The sequence below is a fragment of the Microtus pennsylvanicus genome, chromosome 5 (genome assembly GCF_037038515.1).
Source record: "Microtus pennsylvanicus isolate mMicPen1 chromosome 5, mMicPen1.hap1, whole genome shotgun sequence".
In the NCBI taxonomy this organism is placed as follows: domain Eukaryota; kingdom Metazoa; phylum Chordata; class Mammalia; order Rodentia; family Cricetidae; genus Microtus; species Microtus pennsylvanicus.
The window spans coordinates 62,297,893-62,315,800 of record NC_134583.1 but is presented as its reverse complement, the minus strand read 5'-3'; the positions used below and the strand labels follow the sequence as shown (position 1 = coordinate 62,315,800).

General features: G+C 45.1%; 1 protein-coding gene across 1 annotated transcript in view; it reads right to left on the bottom strand.

The window, feature by feature from the left end:
* Otoa (otoancorin) overlaps window positions 1–17,147 on the bottom strand; it is a 64,586-nt gene extending 47,439 nt beyond the window's left edge. The window contains exons 1-5 of the mRNA XM_075974845.1: window positions 17,022–17,147; window positions 14,196–14,431; window positions 9,721–9,824; window positions 4,256–4,356; window positions 303–442 (exon numbers count right to left, since the gene is read on the bottom strand). Coding sequence (XP_075830960.1) covers window positions 303–442; window positions 4,256–4,356; window positions 9,721–9,824; window positions 14,196–14,431; window positions 17,022–17,147 — 707 coding nt within the window. The remainder of the gene's footprint in view (window positions 1–302; window positions 443–4,255; window positions 4,357–9,720; window positions 9,825–14,195; window positions 14,432–17,021) is intronic.
* Window positions 17,148–17,908: the final 761 nt, after the last annotated feature.

Below are 17,908 nucleotides of genomic sequence, written 5' to 3'. Positions count from 1 at the left end.
ATGACATCAAGTGTCTTCCTAAATCTCCCTCCAGCTTACTGATTGGAGACAGGATCTCTCAGTGAACCTTGAGTCCATCAGTTACCAAGCCTAGTTGGTGCCAGCTCCCAGGATCATCCTGTCTGTGTCTGGTATCCTCCCTCAGTGAAGGGATTGAGGAACATGCTGACACACTTAGCTTTCTACCTGGGTGCTGTGGTTCCTAATTCAGACCCTCACGCTCATTAGCCAACCGCTTTACTAACTGAACCATCTCCCCAACCCTTGAAATAAATATTGGAAGGGCCTAGGGCCACTCTTGCCTGTGGATGGTGGAGATATTCCTCATGTCAAAGCTAGAGCAGCGGATCCTCTCCAGAAATGCCTGAGCCAGCTCAGGGGTGACATCATACACCGTGTCCAGCTGCTTGGTGGCGTTGTCATAGCTGATAAACAGCCCAATCTGGTGGACAAGAATGGGAGAATGGGTGAGGTTAGTGAGGACGGTCAGTCGGCCCAGGGGAATCCATCCTGGTGGTCCGTACTGTACCCATCTCAGCCATATGGTTATGCTTCCAGTTCCCAAATTACTTTATTTCTTTTCTTTTATTACTACTGTTTTCTTTTATTTGGTTTTTTTCTTTTTCTTTTTGGTTTTTGGAGACAAGGTTTCTCTGTAGCTTTGGAGCCTGTCCTGGAACTAGCTCTTGTAGACCAGGCTGGCCTCGGACTTACAGAGATCCGCCTGCCTCTGCCTCCCAAGTGCTGGGATTAAAGCGTGCACCACCACTGCCCGGCCTATTATTACTTTTTAATGTTCAGTGTATATACTCACTGTATACGGCACTATGCACACAAAGATATGTATATGAGTGTATATCACCTGTTGAGCATTCTCCCCACATTCCCTTCCCACCTCCCCCCACCCATCGTTAGCCCCGTTTTTCTCCTAAACATTTCACTGCTGCTCCCATGCCTTATATACACGCGAGGTTTCATGTATCTGTATAAAATCTGGGACCCACAGCGAGAGAAAGCATATCTGTCTTTCTGAGACTGACTTAATTAGCTTGATACGATTATCTCCGGTTGCATTCATTTCCTGCAAATAACATAACTTCATTCTCCAAGGCTAAAAATGTCCATTGTGTAAAACTGGACTCAGGGAGGAAAGAAAGAAAAAAAGAGATCTCAATGTTGTGTGGGTGGGAGGATATAGGGGGTGAATATATTCAAAATGCCATGTATAAAGTTCTTAAGGAATTAATAAAAATAGCATTAAAAAGTTAAAACCGCACTAATTTCAAATAAACAAAGATGATAGGATGATAAGTTCCATTGTGCACAGAGAGTATGTTTTCCTCGTCCACTCCTTTCCTGCTGGGCATCTAGGTGGCTCCATCCATCTTAGCTGTTGGAGAGTGCTGCAAGGGACAATGACAGACACAGGTCTCTCTGACCCGCTGACCTGGAGGCTGTAAGGGTCACTGATGGGCACAGGTCTCTCTGACCCGCTGACCTGGAGGCTGTAAGGGTCACTAATGGGCACAGGTCTCTCTGACCCGCTGACCTGGAGGCTGTAAGGGTCACTGATGGGCACAGGTCTCTCTGACCCGCTGACCTGGAGGCTGTAAGGGTCACTAATGGGCACAGGTCTCTCTGACCTGCTGACCTGGAGGCTGTAAGGGTCACTAATGGGCACAGGTCTCTCTGACCTGCTGACCTGGAGGCTGTAAGGGTCACTGATGGGCACAGGTCTCTCTGACCCGCTGACCTGGAGGCTGTAAGGGTCACTGATGGGCACAGGTCTCTCTGACCCGCTGACCTGGAGGCTTTCAGGTAAATAGCCAGGAGTAGTATACCTGGGTCACATGGGAGATCTAGTTTGGGGAGGGGGGATTGTTTGTTTTGAGATAGGGTCTCACTCTGTAGACCAGGCTGGCCTCGAACTCACAGAGATCCGCCTGCCTCTGCCTCCCAGGTGCTGAGATTAAAGGCATGCCCTAGCACACTCCGCGTTAAGGCTTCCTTCTTGTCTGTATCCTCACTGGTACTTTTTCAGTCCTGGGGAAAGAATTGCAGTTGCACACTCTCAGGCTGGGCAGGAAGGTGTTGCTTTTTAACATTCCAGAGGCTGATAGGATTTAAGGCTAATCGTTCCACTTGTGGCCCTAGACTTATTGTGCTGAGTACAAACAATGCAACCCACAAATTTCCTGCTTTGAAAAGAGAAAATTATTTTTGAAATGGACGAACATGGTTATAAATGGCCCTGCGATAGAAGACAGAACATTTGTTCTCTTTGCAGGATACAAAATGTGGTCTATATTACATATGGTGCTCAGTGTATTGTCCCGACTCTAGTCCTGCTCCATTTCGTCTGCACGTCCACGGATACTGCACTAGCATGCTACAATAGGACTCATTGTGGTTTGACCTCCTTCTTATAAGAGACTTTGCTTTCTGGATGTTATTCCGCTCTGATTCTGTATTTTAAAAAGTGCTCAGTGGACTGGGGAAATAGCTCGGTGGATAAAGTCCAAGCATGAGGGAAAGGTTCAGATCCCCAGAACCCACATAAAGAGTCAAACAGACATGGCAGCCCCGCTGTACCCCAGCACTTCAGAGGCAGAGACAGGAGATTCCAGGGCCAAGCTGGTTAGCTACGCTAGCCAGAAGGAGCAGCCCTGGGCTCTGCTAGACACCCTGTCTCCATAAACAAAGTGAGCTGAAGAGAAGGCTTGGCAGTTGAGAGCACTGGCTGCTCTTCCAGAGGACCCAGGCTCAATTCCCAGTACCCACATAGAGGCTCACAACGATCTGAAACTTCAGTTCCAGGGGATCTGATGCTCTCATCTAGCCTCCATGAGCACCAGACACATAGATAGAAAGCACTCACACAAACAAAAAGAGCAAAACAGTAATTTAAAAAATACACAGAGAGCAATCAAGGAAGAAACCCCCGATGTTGACTTTGGGCCTACACACCCTCCTGCATACATGTACAAATGTAATTACACACATGAGCACACACACACTGGCACACACCACAAACACACATACCCCGTATGGAAAGGAAGGTGCTCTTAAACCCCTCCCTTAAGGATTATCCCCTTTGACCGTATATAACCCCCTCCCCACTTCTCTATATTTGTAAGTCACAAGAAGTTGCCCAGGGATGCCTGATCTTAGAAATCCCCCAAAAGCTCGGATTTCTGAGAATTTAACTATAACTACTTCCTGAAAATTCGCTCAGCTTTGAGAGAATAAAGAGGGAAAGGAGTGACAGGGTTGCTTCAAAGACCCAAGCAAAACAGCAAAAATGTCTGAGGGGCTCCTAGCCTCCTAGGTAAAGGAGAGGAACCAGGGCTGGTGAAATGGCTCAGCAGGCGAAGGTGCTGGCCTGCAAGCTTCAGTTCAATCCCTTGAATCCATCTTGGAAGAAAAGAACAAGTCCTAAAGCTGTCCTCCGGCCCTCAGACAGGCGCCATGGCATGTGCACCGTCACGCTAACATAGGCACACCCTGCATACGATGATACAAGAGGAACCAAGTCCTGCCTCGGTTTCTAACAACCAAACACTGTTGGGTGGGCCGCTTCCTGAAGAAGACGGTCATTTGATGCAAGGTGAGAGACAAGGCCCACGTGCTTTTTGTTTTTGTTTTAATGGGGCCCAGCCCCCTGCTCTTGAGGAACCTCTGTTGGAGCACTCTTCGGAGACCGTATTTCAAAGTCACAATGCCCAAGGGATCTTAATGTCATTGAGTCAACATCAGAAGGAAAGAGACAAATTGACTGGCGAGTTAAGTAACACAAGCCACAAACATTTCTCCACTGTAAACTCCAGAGTTCAGATCCAATCATTGCTCATGTTGAAGCAGCTATTAATAGAAGTCACTTTTAATAGAAGCAGCCATTAATCCATGCTGCCCTGGCTTGAGCCCAGGCTTCCTGGGACTGGAAGCTCGAACACTGTTGTCCTTGGCTTTTCTTGAGTATAACAATCTCCTCACATGAGTCTTGATTCACAGTCAGTGTTCCCTTCATATCATGTTGGCCAGGATATGTCCACAGTTCCTTTTCTTCTTAGCTCTTCTGTGCTAGAATACATCCCTACCATTGACCCCTGGGGCTTTGTTCCAAGAGTTTTGTTTAAAAGGTAGAGATAGTCTGGGCCAAGGCAGGTGTATGATTTACCAAACATTGGGAGTTTAGAGCATGCTCTCTCAAGGTATATTAGCAATGAGAACATAAAAATATACTTTTCCAACTTACTTCTATAGGACTGATTTTCATAATTTCTTCAAACGAGAGGTGAACCATGTATCTGCCCAAAATCCATAACTTTTCCGCACTGACCCATGAAACTGAGCCATCTACAAAGAGAGAGAAATAAATAAATAATAAGTAAACAAACAAGTAACAGCTTCTAAATGGGGAGGTGGCTCAGCTGGTAAAGTGCTTGCCATATAAGCATGAGAACCTGAGTTCAATTCCCCAGAACCCACATTTAAAAAGGAGAAAAGAAAAGAAAAGAAAAGAAAAGAAGAGGGGAGGGGAGGGGAGGGGAGGGGAGGGGAGAGGAGAGGAGAGGAGAGGAGAGGAGAGGAGAGGAGAGGAGAGGAGAGGAGAGGAGAGGAGAGGAACATCAGCACAGTTGTACACACTTGGAATTCCAGCACTGGAGAGGGAAGGACGGGAGGATTCCTGGAGCTTGTTGGCCAGACAGCCTAGCCAAATTAGTGTGTTCCAGGTTCAGTAAAAGATTTTGTCTCAAAAAATAAGATAGAAGATCTACAGAGATTGCTCAACAACTAAGAGCCCTAAATGCTCTTGTAGAGGACCCAAGGTCAGTTCCCAGCACCTGTGTTGGGCGGCTCACAACCATCTGGAACTCTAGCTCCAGGGCATCTGACGCTCTCTTCTAGCCTCCACAGACACACACACCACACACACACACACACCACACACACACACTAATAAGTTAACCTTTTTAAATAAACTAATAGGGTGGAAAACGATTGAGGGAGACACCCAGCTCTGACCCTGGCCTCCACATACGTCCAGGTGCACTTGGATCACATGACTTGCAGGGATCTTTGATATCAGAACTCCTGTGGCATTTATTCAGCCACCGTGTATTGAGTCCCACCCCTGAGACCCTACACTACACACAGGCCACAGCCACAGAGAGCCAGCACCTGAGACTTGCCACTCAACTGTGTGGTCCCCAGATCAGCATCATCAACATTACCTGAACTTGGTAGGTACGCAGATTTTTTTTTAAATACTTGAGACCAGAAAATAAGGTGATTTATTTTGAGCTCAATTCTTTAGTCAATAATCTGACAGCTTAACATTATGCTTGACTCTCTTTTATTACTACCTTTATTTTAACCTAGTTAGTAATAACTAGCAGGTTGTCATCCTTTTTACCAGGATGTTACTCTATTTGAGCAAAACCAAGATTCCCTGCATGTACCCCAAGTGCCCCCAGGATCTCTGCTTGCCTGGGATGTCTTTCCTTAATTTTTACCTACCTTCAAAGCTGGGTTCAAATTTTCTTTTTCCTTGAAGCCTTTTGGTGTGTGTGTGTGTGTGTGTGTGTGTGTGTGTGTGTGTGTGTGTGTGTCTATGTTAGGAGCCATTTCTCATTTCTCATGTACTATCAACTTCTTTTTTTGTTTGGGGGATTGTTTGCTTGTCTGCTTTTTGAAATGAGGTCTCTCATTTACCTAGAACTCACAGAATAGGCTAGGCTGACTGGCCAGAGAGTCCCAAGGTTTCACCTGTCACCTCCTGGCACAAACACTATAAACACACACCACCATGTGGACTCTGGGGATTGAACTCCGGTCTTCATGCTTGCCAGGCAAGCACTTTACCAACTGAGCCTGGCAACTGAGTAAGACCTTGTAAGTGAAAACAGGGTGGAGAGTTTCTTAGTGGTAGAGCCCTTGCCTGGCATGTGTGATGCCTTGGATTCAACCCCTAGTATCATAGTAATATGTTCTGGTATTTGAAATCCCCCATCTGTGACATATCAATAGGACTTTGAGACCAGTCAAGCAAGGATCCAACATCAGATTTCAATAAACTGGAACTGGCTGGGGTTGCCTCACCCCTAGGTGTTTGGTACAGATGTTGCACACAGCATTGCACTGGTAGCATTTGGAGAAAAGAAAGAAGCGAGATCATATAAATCTGTCACCAAGAGCTGTTTGGGGAGATGTGGACCCTGACAAGGTCTAAATGAGAGAGACAAGTCACCTCTTTCTGGACTGATTCACAGAATATTGTTATCTCCTTAAGCTCTGGCATCAGAGGTATGGGAGTTGGGGGCTAGGAAGATGACTGAGCTGGTAAAGGGTCCTGAGTCTGCATCCCTACCATCCATAGAAGCACACATCTATGACCCCAGCATGCCAGTGATGGTAATGAGGATTTAAGCCAATCCCCAGTGCTTATTGGCCCGCTAGTCTAGCCAATCAATCAGTGAGCTCCAGATTCAGTAAAAGACCCTGTCTCAAACTAATAAAGTGGAAAGTAATTGAGGAAGACATCTGATGTCTACTACCTCTAGCCATCACAAACACACACACACACACACACACACACACACACATCACACATGTGCACACGCACCCATACTATACATACACACACTACATACATATATAAATAGTTTTAAAAATTGAAGTCTGTAGATGTCACCATTGACATCTGAGAAGGCTGTTGAAGGAAAGTGTGGCCATAGAGGCACAATATCCACCAACATCCAAGCTGAATTGGCCTTTTCTCAACCAATTACATAGCAAGAGCTGTATTTCGGCAGAGCCATGATAGCCAAGCATGTAGTATTTTAATAGTCAGAGTTCAGTCTATTACCTCTGGGAAGTTCATGAGCTAAAAGAATACAGGGTGCAAACAGAATGAATCTGAATTCACTGTAATTTAATAATGGGACTTGCTGCACACAGGGATTCTAGCAGGAAAATCAGTTCTTAATTAAACTGACAATAAAGACTTGGGTGACCTCCTCAATGCTGCGTACCATGAGGCCAGGGCTAGAGGGAACTCACCCATGTATTTAAGGCATTGATTGTATGCTGTTTAAAGTTGCTCCCACGGGAGTCTCAGAGATTGATTCCAGGAAAAGACAAGTCGCATAGCCTGTGCTCCAGCCTATTGGCTTCTTCTGTCTTCTCAACACACTGAGCTTATTCTCACTCCAAAACCTTTGTATGTGTCTGCTGTCCCTCGCCCTTGGATGTCCTCCCTCCCTGAACCTTTGCATGTTCTGTGTCCCTCACCCTTGGATGTCTTCCCTCCCTGAACCTCACATGAAAGAATTAGTCTCCTCATCTTGGACTTAATCCAGATGGCATCCACGGGAAAGGTCTTCCCTGATTTCTTAGTTCAGAGATTGATCAATCTCAGCCAACCATGGTCACCATCTGTTTTTATATAGTCTGAAAACCAAGAACAGTTTTTATATGATTGAAACACAAATTAAAAAGCACTAATGTTCGGTAACACTTGAACATTATATTAATTTAAATACCACTGTCCATACAGAGTTTTACTGGGATTCAGGGCCTCATTCATCCATCAGCTGTGACTGCTTTCACCCTGCAGTGTCTTCTATATGCTCAAATGGCTAAAATATGTACTAATTTTAGGATGGGCATGTGTGTATGATGTACCTGTGTGTATGAGTGTCTATGAGTGTGGACACATGTGTATGCATGTGAAGGCCAGAGACTGAATGTAGGTGTCGTCCTTGATCACTTCCTCCCTTAGATTTTTTAGTCAGGGTCTCTCTCTTGAACCCAGAACTCACCAACTTGGCTAGTCTAGCTCACCAGCTTCCTCCAGGATGCTCCTCCTCCACCTCCTGCGGGCTGTGATTCCAAACAGGCTGCCATTCTCAGCTGCTGTTTACCTGGGCACTTTACCCCCTGAGCCATCTCCCCAGCCCTATTTCCTTTTCTGTTAAAGCACTGTAGAAAGGCCTTTGCCAGCCCTGTTCTAGTCTGAATCAGTAGCCCGTCCTATGGCATTTATCCACTTTATCTTCCTCATAACAGCTACCAGTATCTAAGATCCTCTCTTCTCTCTCCCTGCCCTTCCCTCATTTCTTTTTCTCTCATCTCTTTTCTTTCTCTCTCCCTCTCTTCTCCCTCTGTACACCAAACAATGCCCCAGAACCATGTGCCTAGGACGCCCTCAGTACCCAAATCCTTAGCTGTTCTGGTCCCTAATATAAATGGGCTAGCGTTTGCACATGATCAACACACATCTCCTCTGACACTTTACATCATCCTCAGATCATTTATAACCCTGAGCACAATGATCCTGTTATGCTAATAGTTGTATTGTTCAGGGAGCAGTGACAAGTGTAAAGTCTGCTCACGTGCAACGCAGACACACCTGATCACACATTAGTAAAGCGCTTGTCAAACAAACAAGAAGACCGGAGTTTAATGCCCAGAACCCATTAAGGAAATAAAACCAGGACAGGCATGGTAGCACAGCCTTTAATCCCAGCGCTGGGGGGAGGGGTAGAGAAATACAGATCTCCATGACTTTGAGGTCTGTGAGGTCTGTGAGTTCCAAGCCAGTCAAAGCTACAGAGTGAGACCCTATCTCAAAACAACAACAACAAAAAGCTTGCTGTGGTAGACAGGCTTGGAATTCCAGTTTGGAGAAGTGGAGACAGACAGCTCCATGGGGGTTGCTGACCAGACGGCGAGTCTCAGGTCTCAGTAAGACAGCCTGTCTCAAACAGCGATGCTGACCATCTAAGGTGCAACAGTTGAGGCTGACCTCTGACCTCTGCACACAAACAAACACACACAAAGAAAAAAGAAAAGCCTGAAGCTCTGCATTGGTTTCTCCACTTGGCCACTCTAGGGCATAAAAAAAGTTTTAGTGCACAGCCCTCAAATAAATGCACCCCAAGGAATCGCTGCTTTGGTTGCCAAGAACCAATAGAAACTTTCCTAACAAAAACCATCTTATGTCACTTGAATGCGTTTTTTTGTTTGTTTTATTTTTGGTGGACAAGGTTGTGACAGGGTTTCTCTGTGTAGCCCTGGTAGTCCTGTAACTCACTCTTAAGACTAAGATGTCCCTGAACTCACAAAAGACCACCTGCCTCTGCCTCCCAAGTGCTGGGCTTACGAGTGTGCGCCAGCACACGGGGCTAATGCACACATGTTACACATGGGTTTTAAACTTGCAATCCCACTCTAAAGGTTGTCAGCAAATGGAAGATGTCACCACAGAACAGGGATGAGAGGTCACTCGTAAGACAGACACCTCAGTGTTTGAACAGCAGGCTAATGCCATGGGATGTGGTTCTACTCTACCAGCTACATGGCCTAGGTTCTGGGAGTGTGGCAGGGAGGTGGGATAAAAATCACAAAAGTAGGGGGCTAGAGAGATGGCTCAATGGTTAAGAGCAGTGACTGCCCTTCCAGAGGACTCACATTCAGTTCCCAGACCCCACATAGCAGCCCACAACTCTCTGTAAATCCAAGATTTGACACCTTCACATAGACATATATGTAGGCAAACATTAATTGCACATAAAGTAAAAATAAATTTAAAAAAATTTTAAAGCACAAACTCAATGAAATCAACCCTGATTTTGGAGGTAAATAACCTGTCTGGAGGGTGGAGCTTCCCTAGAAGTCACTCCATCCAACCCTCACGCCCTGGCAAGCAGGTCTCACCAGTGATGTTGAAGGGCGTCCTCAGGATTCCGGTCATCCAGGAGTAGAGAGCTCTCTGGGTGTGAGCTGAGGTTTGGTCGTAGACATCTTTGAACACTGCAGATCTAAGACAAAGGGACACAGGTGTCCATTAACAACACACAGGTGGATGCCCACTAACAACACAATAGCAGGTGCCCACACTAAAGGAGCCATGAGAACACTGTGCCCAGGGCTGTCACTCTGAAACCCCCACAAATCTCATGGACATGTTGACTGCTTTTCCTCATTTTCATTCTTCCCCTTAACAGCTAAACACCTTGCAAAAAGCAGCCTATGTATCTTGTCTCTGCTTCTTTAGCTCTTAATTCCTTTTGTGTGTATATAGCTTTTTTTTTTAGATATAATTTATGTAGTTGGAATTTTCTTTGGGTCACCAACCAGCACCCAAATAATGACACAGAGACTTGTTATTAATTATGAAAGCTCAGCCTTAGCTTAGACTTGTCCCGCTAGCTCTTTTAACTTAATTTAACCTATTTCTATTCATCTATGTTTTGCCTCTGTGTGTTTTACCTTTCTTTCATTCTGTACGTCCTACTTTCTGGTTTCCCCCGTGTTTATCTGGCTGGCCCCTGGCATTTCCCTGGTATCTCCTTTTCTTTCTTCTTCTATCCCAAATTCCTCCTCCTAGTTACTCTCCCTGCCTGGAAGTTCTTCCTATACCTCCTCACTCCATTCAGCTTTTATTAGAACACTCAAGTGCCTTAAGCAGACAAGGTAAAACAATAACATATCTTCGCATTATTCAATAATGCAACACATCTTTACATAGCTAAACAAATGCAACACATCTTTGCATAGTTAAATAAATATTCTGCACCAAACTTACATGCCCTATAATTCACTTGCTTAAAGTACATAATTCACCAACACCTCCAAAAGCAGAATCAGTTCAAGGTCAGCCTTGAGTATGCAGCAAATTTGAGGCCAGCCTGGGCTGTATAAAATTGTGTCTCAAGAAAATGAAATCATGATAGTGTTCAAGAAAATGGATGGAACTAGAAAATATTGTATTATGTAAAATAAATTGGGCTCCAAACACAGCATACAAAGACTTTAGCTTCTGATTTTTACACAGGTATTGTGTGAAAGTGGGTGTGTGATGGGTCTTCTTGGTTGTCAACTTCATTACATCTGATTCACTAAAGCCCATCATCATCAACATTTCCAGCAGCTTACAAGGAAACTCCACCCCCTTAGCTGTCACCCCTCAACCCCTGGCTCCCCAGAAAACACTAATCCACTTCCTCTCTATGGATTTGTCTGTTCTGGATACTGCATATAAATGGAGTCGTACCATTTGTGGAGGCCCAAAAATGAGAGCCTATTGCCACCATGTCTGTTAGTCAGAGAGTCTGGAGGTTGCTCAAGATGGTTGACAAGTGATTGCCTGGTTCTCTACAAGTAGACCCATTCCACCCTGACAGAGGGTCAGGTTATGTAAGTGTACTCCTATTCCTTCCTTTATAATATGAGGTTACCTGGAAGTGGTTTCCTTCAGAATACTTGGTCTAGAGTGGCTTCACTGCCTAAACAACAGAACATGACTTGATGCCTCAAAGTATTAAAGCAATTAACTGTTCAAGCTGTCCTTTGTATCATGTTAAAGGAGTCTTTTGTTGCCTTCTTCCCCCTTTTGCATTGAGGTATAAAAGCGTACGGAAAATTAAATGTTGGTAATTTCAGTATTCACTGGAACTCCCTCCCAGTACTATTCTATGGTTTCTGCTCCATTATTTTTCACATGTCTTCATTTTCTTTATTTATATTTCTAAATCCCCACACCCCTACCTGGCAAGAGGTGTTCTTGTCAAGGCTGGTCCCTGACAGCCACTCATTATTTCTGGGTTTTGCTTCTTGCACATGCATGATGTTTTCAAGGCTGATACATGCTGGAGCATGAATCAAGCTTTAATTTCTTTTTATGGGTAAATAATATTTCATTATCTGGGTAGTCTACATTTTGATTGTCCAGTAATCAGCCAATGAACATTTAAATTGTTTTTACCTTTTATTTTGCTTCTTCCTCTGTTGGTGCTTGGAATTGAAGCTGAGACCTCACACATGTGATGAGCATGCTCTACCAGTGAGCTGAGTATACAAACACACACACACAGAGAGAGAGAGAGAGAGAGAGAGAGAGAGAGAGAGAGAGAGAGAGAGAGAGAGACCATCCTCCTATTTAGCCTCTTAAGGAACCACCAGTTGTCTCTGCAGCAACTGCCTCACTGTGTATCCCCACCATCACCACAGCTCATCTCTGATTTCTCTTATTGCCTTCAATACTTGTCAATATCTGGTATTTTGACAAATAACCTCCTGCTGGTGTGAAGTGGCCTTGTCACTTTCTAAACCACTACAGTCTGATTTGCCACTGCTCTATCACCCCCATGGCTCCAGTCACCATCATCTCCTTCTCACCCAGCCCAGAGGTCCTGATTGGTACAAATAGTGCTTCCCATTTCTTAGCCTCTCTGCCCATCCTTCATGCTCATTCTAAAAACCTTCCAAACCTCTGTGTCCTGAGAGCCTTCCTCCCATCATACCCACACATTGAGTACAAGTCCCACAGCTACGCTATGAGTACCACTCTCCACATCAGCACCATGAGTACAGTTCTCCACATCAACACCATGAGCACAACTCTCCACATCAACACCGTGAGTACAACTCTCCACATCAGCACCATGAGTACAGTTCTCCACATCAACACCGTGAGTACAACTCTCCACATCAACACCATGAGTACAACTCTCCACATCAGCACCGTGAGTACCACTCTCCACATCAACACCATGAGTACAGTTCTCCACATCAGCACCATGAGTACAACTCTCCATATCAACACCGTGAGTACAACTCTCCACATCAACACCATGAGTACAACTCTCCATATCAGCACCGTGAGTACAACTCTCCACATCAGCACCGTGAGTACAACTCTCCACATCAGCACCGTGAGTACAACTCTCCACATCAGCACCATGAGTACAACTCTCCACATCAACACCGTGAGTACAACTCTCCACATCAACACGGTGAGTACAACTCTCCACATCAGCACTGTGAGTACAACTCTCCACATCAACACCGTGAGTACAACTTTCCACATCAGCACCATGAGTACAACTCTCCACATCAGCACCATGAGTACAACTCTCCACATCAGCACCGTGAGTACAACTCTCCACATCAGCACCGTGAGTACAACTCTCCACATCAACACCGTGAGTACAACTCTCCACATACAAAGTGGTAAGCCTCATTTAAGGGAAAACTTTCCCACTGCAAAAATGCTGCTTCTTACTTTTCCCTATGGAATGCTAGTGGCTGAGGGTGAGTCATTTAGTCTCTCTGCCCTTCAATTTCCTTGTCCATAAAGAAGATAAAAGGAGAGCAGGAAAGAGTAATAAGGAGAGAGAAGACCTGGGGCAAATCCCCTGGGTTCAGTCACCTCAGGGTCAGGAGATGGAGCCCTCATGAATAGGATCGGTGCCCTTGTCTAAGAGACTCCAGAGGGCTCTTACAACCCTTCTGCCAACAGAGGACACAGCAAGATGATACCTATGAACCAGAAGGTAGAAAGATACTAGATATGACATGAACAAGATTTGATCTTGAACATCTCAGCCACTAGAAATAAGTGTCTTTTGTCCAAGATGTCCATCCTATAGCTGACCAAGATACTCAGGAGAGCAGCGTAGGTAGTTAAGGTATAGTGGCACTGTTTTTCAGTGTATTTTAAGACTATTTTTACTTAAAACAAAAATATTAGCTTTTCATTTATGGAAGCAAAGCTAAATTTACCTTAATCTTTTTTCTTTTCCATGCATTTGTATGTGGTGCACATGTCTGTGTGTATGTGTGTGGGTACATGTGTGTGTCCATGCCTATGGAGGTGAAAATTTGATGTTGGGCGTCTTCATTGCTTGCTTTTGCACCTTATTTGTTGAGGCAGAGTCTCCCAATCAAGCCCAGAGTTCATCAATATGGCTAGTCTCCCTAGCTGGCTTACCCTGGGGGATCCCTTGTCTTTGTCTTCCCAGGCTGGAGTTACAGGCAGGCTGCCACATCCACCTACCACTTACATGGACTCTGGTCTACATGCTTACACAGCAAATGCTCTACCACCGAACCATTCCCCAGGCCCTAAAACAAACATTTTTTTAGACGGAAAGGATGAAGGCTTATAAAGAAAATCATGGAACAAATCACAGGGCGGGAGGTAGATAGATGTGACAAAAACCAGGAGAATAGTTCCCAGACACTACAATTGAGAGAGTTTTAATAAAAAGCATCTCTCGCTCTGCTTCCAAAGATGTCTGTCTATTCGTGCCCACCACCATCTCCCTTGCTGGGTACTAACCTCCTTGGGTCAGCACAGCAACCCCTGAGCAGCACACAGAACTGAGAGTTCAGAGGAAAAGACTCACAGGTTCTTAAAAGCATCCTCACGCAGGTCCTGGGGTAGCCGCTCGATGACATCCGGCTGCAGAAAGCTGCCAGAGGACCCTCTGAGCACCCTGCCCAGGACCTCCACACACTCCAATGGGTTCAGCACCTGGAAACAACGCTCCAGTGTGATGAGAAACAGGCTGCGGTTCACCCCAGGGCTCTGAAGGGCTGTTTCCCAAATGTCTCCCAAGTTGATGACAGTGTCCTTCAGGTCCTGGAGGAAGGAGAGAAATTAGAGTCTCTGCATCTTTGTGGCTAAAGTACATGAGAAGACAACCTGAAGGAAGAAATGTTTATCTGGTCTCCTGGTTTCAGAGGGATTGATGCAGGGTCACTTGGTCTCATGACGAGGGTGGGATCTTGTAGATGGGGTTATTCACTACATTTTTGGCAGGAGAAACAAGGAAATGGAGGGACAGTTTATAGTCTTCTAAACTTGTCCCCCATGACCTACTTCCTGCAATTAGGCTCCATCTCCCAAAACAGTCCCACCAGCTGGGGACCATGGGCTTATGAGGCACTTTCCATATTCAAACCATCATGGTCACACGAGAGCTGCCTCCTGACTCAACAGCCCTGGAAGGGGCTCACATACTGCAGCATGAAGAAATTCAGGATGACAGTTTCACGTCGTGCTGTTGTCTGGAAACTTCCATCCCCTTTGGGTCAAAGGTGAGTCTTTCACCTGCTCTTCCGTCCTCTGGGTGGACGGCAGTAACGCCACATCTTCTCTCCATTAGCACAGAAGTGACTTGGGGCTTCCTCTGGGGTGACCGTAAGGTCCAGGCTCCACAGTAGGAGCAGGATCCTTGTCACCACGGGAGTCATTTGCACTTCCACAATGCATTACAGCTACCGCAGACATCTTGAGACCTTTACCGTCAACACTTTTTGAAAGTTCCTGAAGTCACTAGACCTGCTGCTGAGTTCTAGTCCTCAATGTGTTGAAGAAACACACAATTTACTTCTGTTTGTACTGAGCCTTTCCGTAAGTGTTCTTCAAGATAATCGGCTGCCTTTGCAATCTTCTGTATTTTTGATACATAGAATTTTAAAACATCACTCTGAAATAGGCCCACGGCTTCCTCAGGCAGGAACCCATTTTCCAACCTCAGAATCAATCTTTCTAAGAAGTGTTACTAGAGGTTACACTTCAAGATTCTGTTTCCTCACCTGAATATTAAAATACAAGATTACTTCTTTTTTTTTTTTTACTTTGATTTCAGGCGCCATGTATGGAATTCAGGATGTTGTTCATCCTGGGCCAGCACTCGACAACTATGCTAAACCTTCAGCACTTTTTCATGTGTGTGCATGCATGTATGTGTGTGAGCATACATAGAGCTTCACTCTGTAGTCCAGTCTGGACTGGAACTTCCTAGGCAGTCCAGAATGATGTCAAAATCTCTTCCTACCTCAGCCTCCTGACTTCAAGGATTGCAGGCATGAGCCAGCAAGCCTGGCTTTAAATGGCAAAATCTTTCTTAACTTATTTAATGTTGTGAAAGAGATTAAATCAATCCATGCATATTATACCCTTAAAACAATGACAGAAGGCTAGCTGTCTGATGGGCCAAAACTGACCCATTGCTTGTGTGTGTGTGTGTGTGTGTGTGTGTGTATGAATAAAGTTTTATTAACATATACCCATACCTAATAGCAGAGTTAATTAACTGTGACTGGGGGTGTATGCCCTACAAACATTTTTAGTCACTGGTCCCTTGCTGGTCATTACCTTACAAAAACATCTCGTAAACAGAAAAGCCTCAATAACCATTAAACAACATAATTTTTAATAGATTTTGAGTTGACGCTATTTTAAAAACTGAAGTTAATTTCAAAATGAAATCTATCCATAGCAAGCTAGTGGCTATTATGTTTTAATAACTAATATTAAAGTAGGAACAGATTAGGAGTTAGGGATATAGATTTCCCAACACTCATGAGGTCCTAGTTTTGATCACTAACACTACCAAAATAATTAAATAAAAAGTATATAATCATTAAAATGTTCAAATCCTCTTAAAAAGCCTTGTGAATTAAAACTAAGAAGAATCTTAACATTTTAGAGCTGAGAGGAGATGGGTCAGCAATGAAAAGTGTGTCTGTCTTGCAGAGGAACTTGGTTTAATTCCCAGCACCCACATAGGGTAACTTACATCTACCAGAACATCCAGTGAATTCAATGCCCTCTTCTGACCTCCATGGGTACCAGACAGACACATGGTGCACATATACGCAGACAGACAGACAAAACTCTCACACACATTAAAAGAAAAATAGACTAGTCTTTTTAAAAAAAAAAAAGAATAATCTTTCCATCCTAAGTTCATCTGAGGAAATTGGGGCTAAGCAAGGATTCAGCCCCATTTTGGAACAGTGATCCACACCCAACTCTCACTAATAAATGGGTACCAGCCCTCAGCTCTGGAGCCTCAGGGCATTCTGGAGTTTGGGGATCTTGCTGTCTGTGCCGCTCATGTCATTAATCTTGTTTTGTAGTCAGTCTTAGCTGCTGCTTGTCTTCATCCTGTACTGTAGCCTTAGGGACACCCACTGGACACAGCAATCACCCTCAGACTCGTACCAACTCAACTATTAGAAGGCCCTCAGTACACTTAGTGCCCAGAAAAGTAAAAAAAAAATGTAAGTTGGAGAAACTGGAGAAGAAAAGCCAGGTTCTAAAGTCCCAAGTGTGGGTGGTAGTGAAGAGAGAAAGGCGTCAAGAATGACCAAAGCCTGGGTAGTCCCAGCAAATACCAACTGCCCCGGCCCCTCCTCACGAGATGCCGAGCACGCCTCACCAGGTGGACCCACTTGTCTTCCAAAAGGCATTTCATGGCAGTACGGAACTGCTCGGCATCAGCGTCCCTCAGGTCTTCCAGAAGCTTCTGGGGCTGGTACAAATACTGCTCCAGGTGGGTTTCCATGACTGCCTGAGCATGGATGGAAGAGATTCAGTCAGTGAGGACAGAAGCCAGGACAGTAGGTCAGCACCATGGCCAGCAGCCAGTGGGTTCCCCTTGACACTCTGCAGAGCCCACCAGTCGGCAGGCAGCCTGCATGTGGGGGCTTTAGTAGTTGCAAAGACTGTAAAGTCGGGGGATTCCTTACAAAATCCAGATTTCCAACTCCACTTAGGAAATACGGAGGATGGAAGAGGCTGGGCATGCTTCCTTCTTCAGGTGACCAGCCTGATATCCCTATTCTGCTGCCTGCCTGGTCCCTGCCCGGGCAGTGGGCCTCTGATGAGGAGCTATGTGTCCCTGGTCTCATTTTTTTTTTCCTTTTTGTTTGTTTTGCTTTGTTTTGTTTTCTTGAGTCAGGGTTTCTCTGTGTAGCCCTGGCTGTCCTGGAACTCACTTTGTGGACCAGACTAGCCTCAAACTCACAGAGATCCGCCTGAGTCTGCTTCTAGAGTGCTGGGATTAAAGGTGAGTGCCACCGCGGCCAGTTGTGTCCTTAGTGTCTTACCACGCAAACCCTAGCGCTGAGCAAGGAGAAAACCTAGGCAGAATGAGTAAACGTGTCTGAAGTCCTTATCAGGCCACCGGCCTCCCCTGAGAACCTTTCCTCTGCTATTTGGGGACTCGTTTTTTTTTTTTCTTTCTTTCTTCCTTTCTGTCTTTCTTTCTTTCTTTCATTAGGAACTTTTGGACTTGTTGCTGCTGTTCAGTTTGGGGAGTGAGCA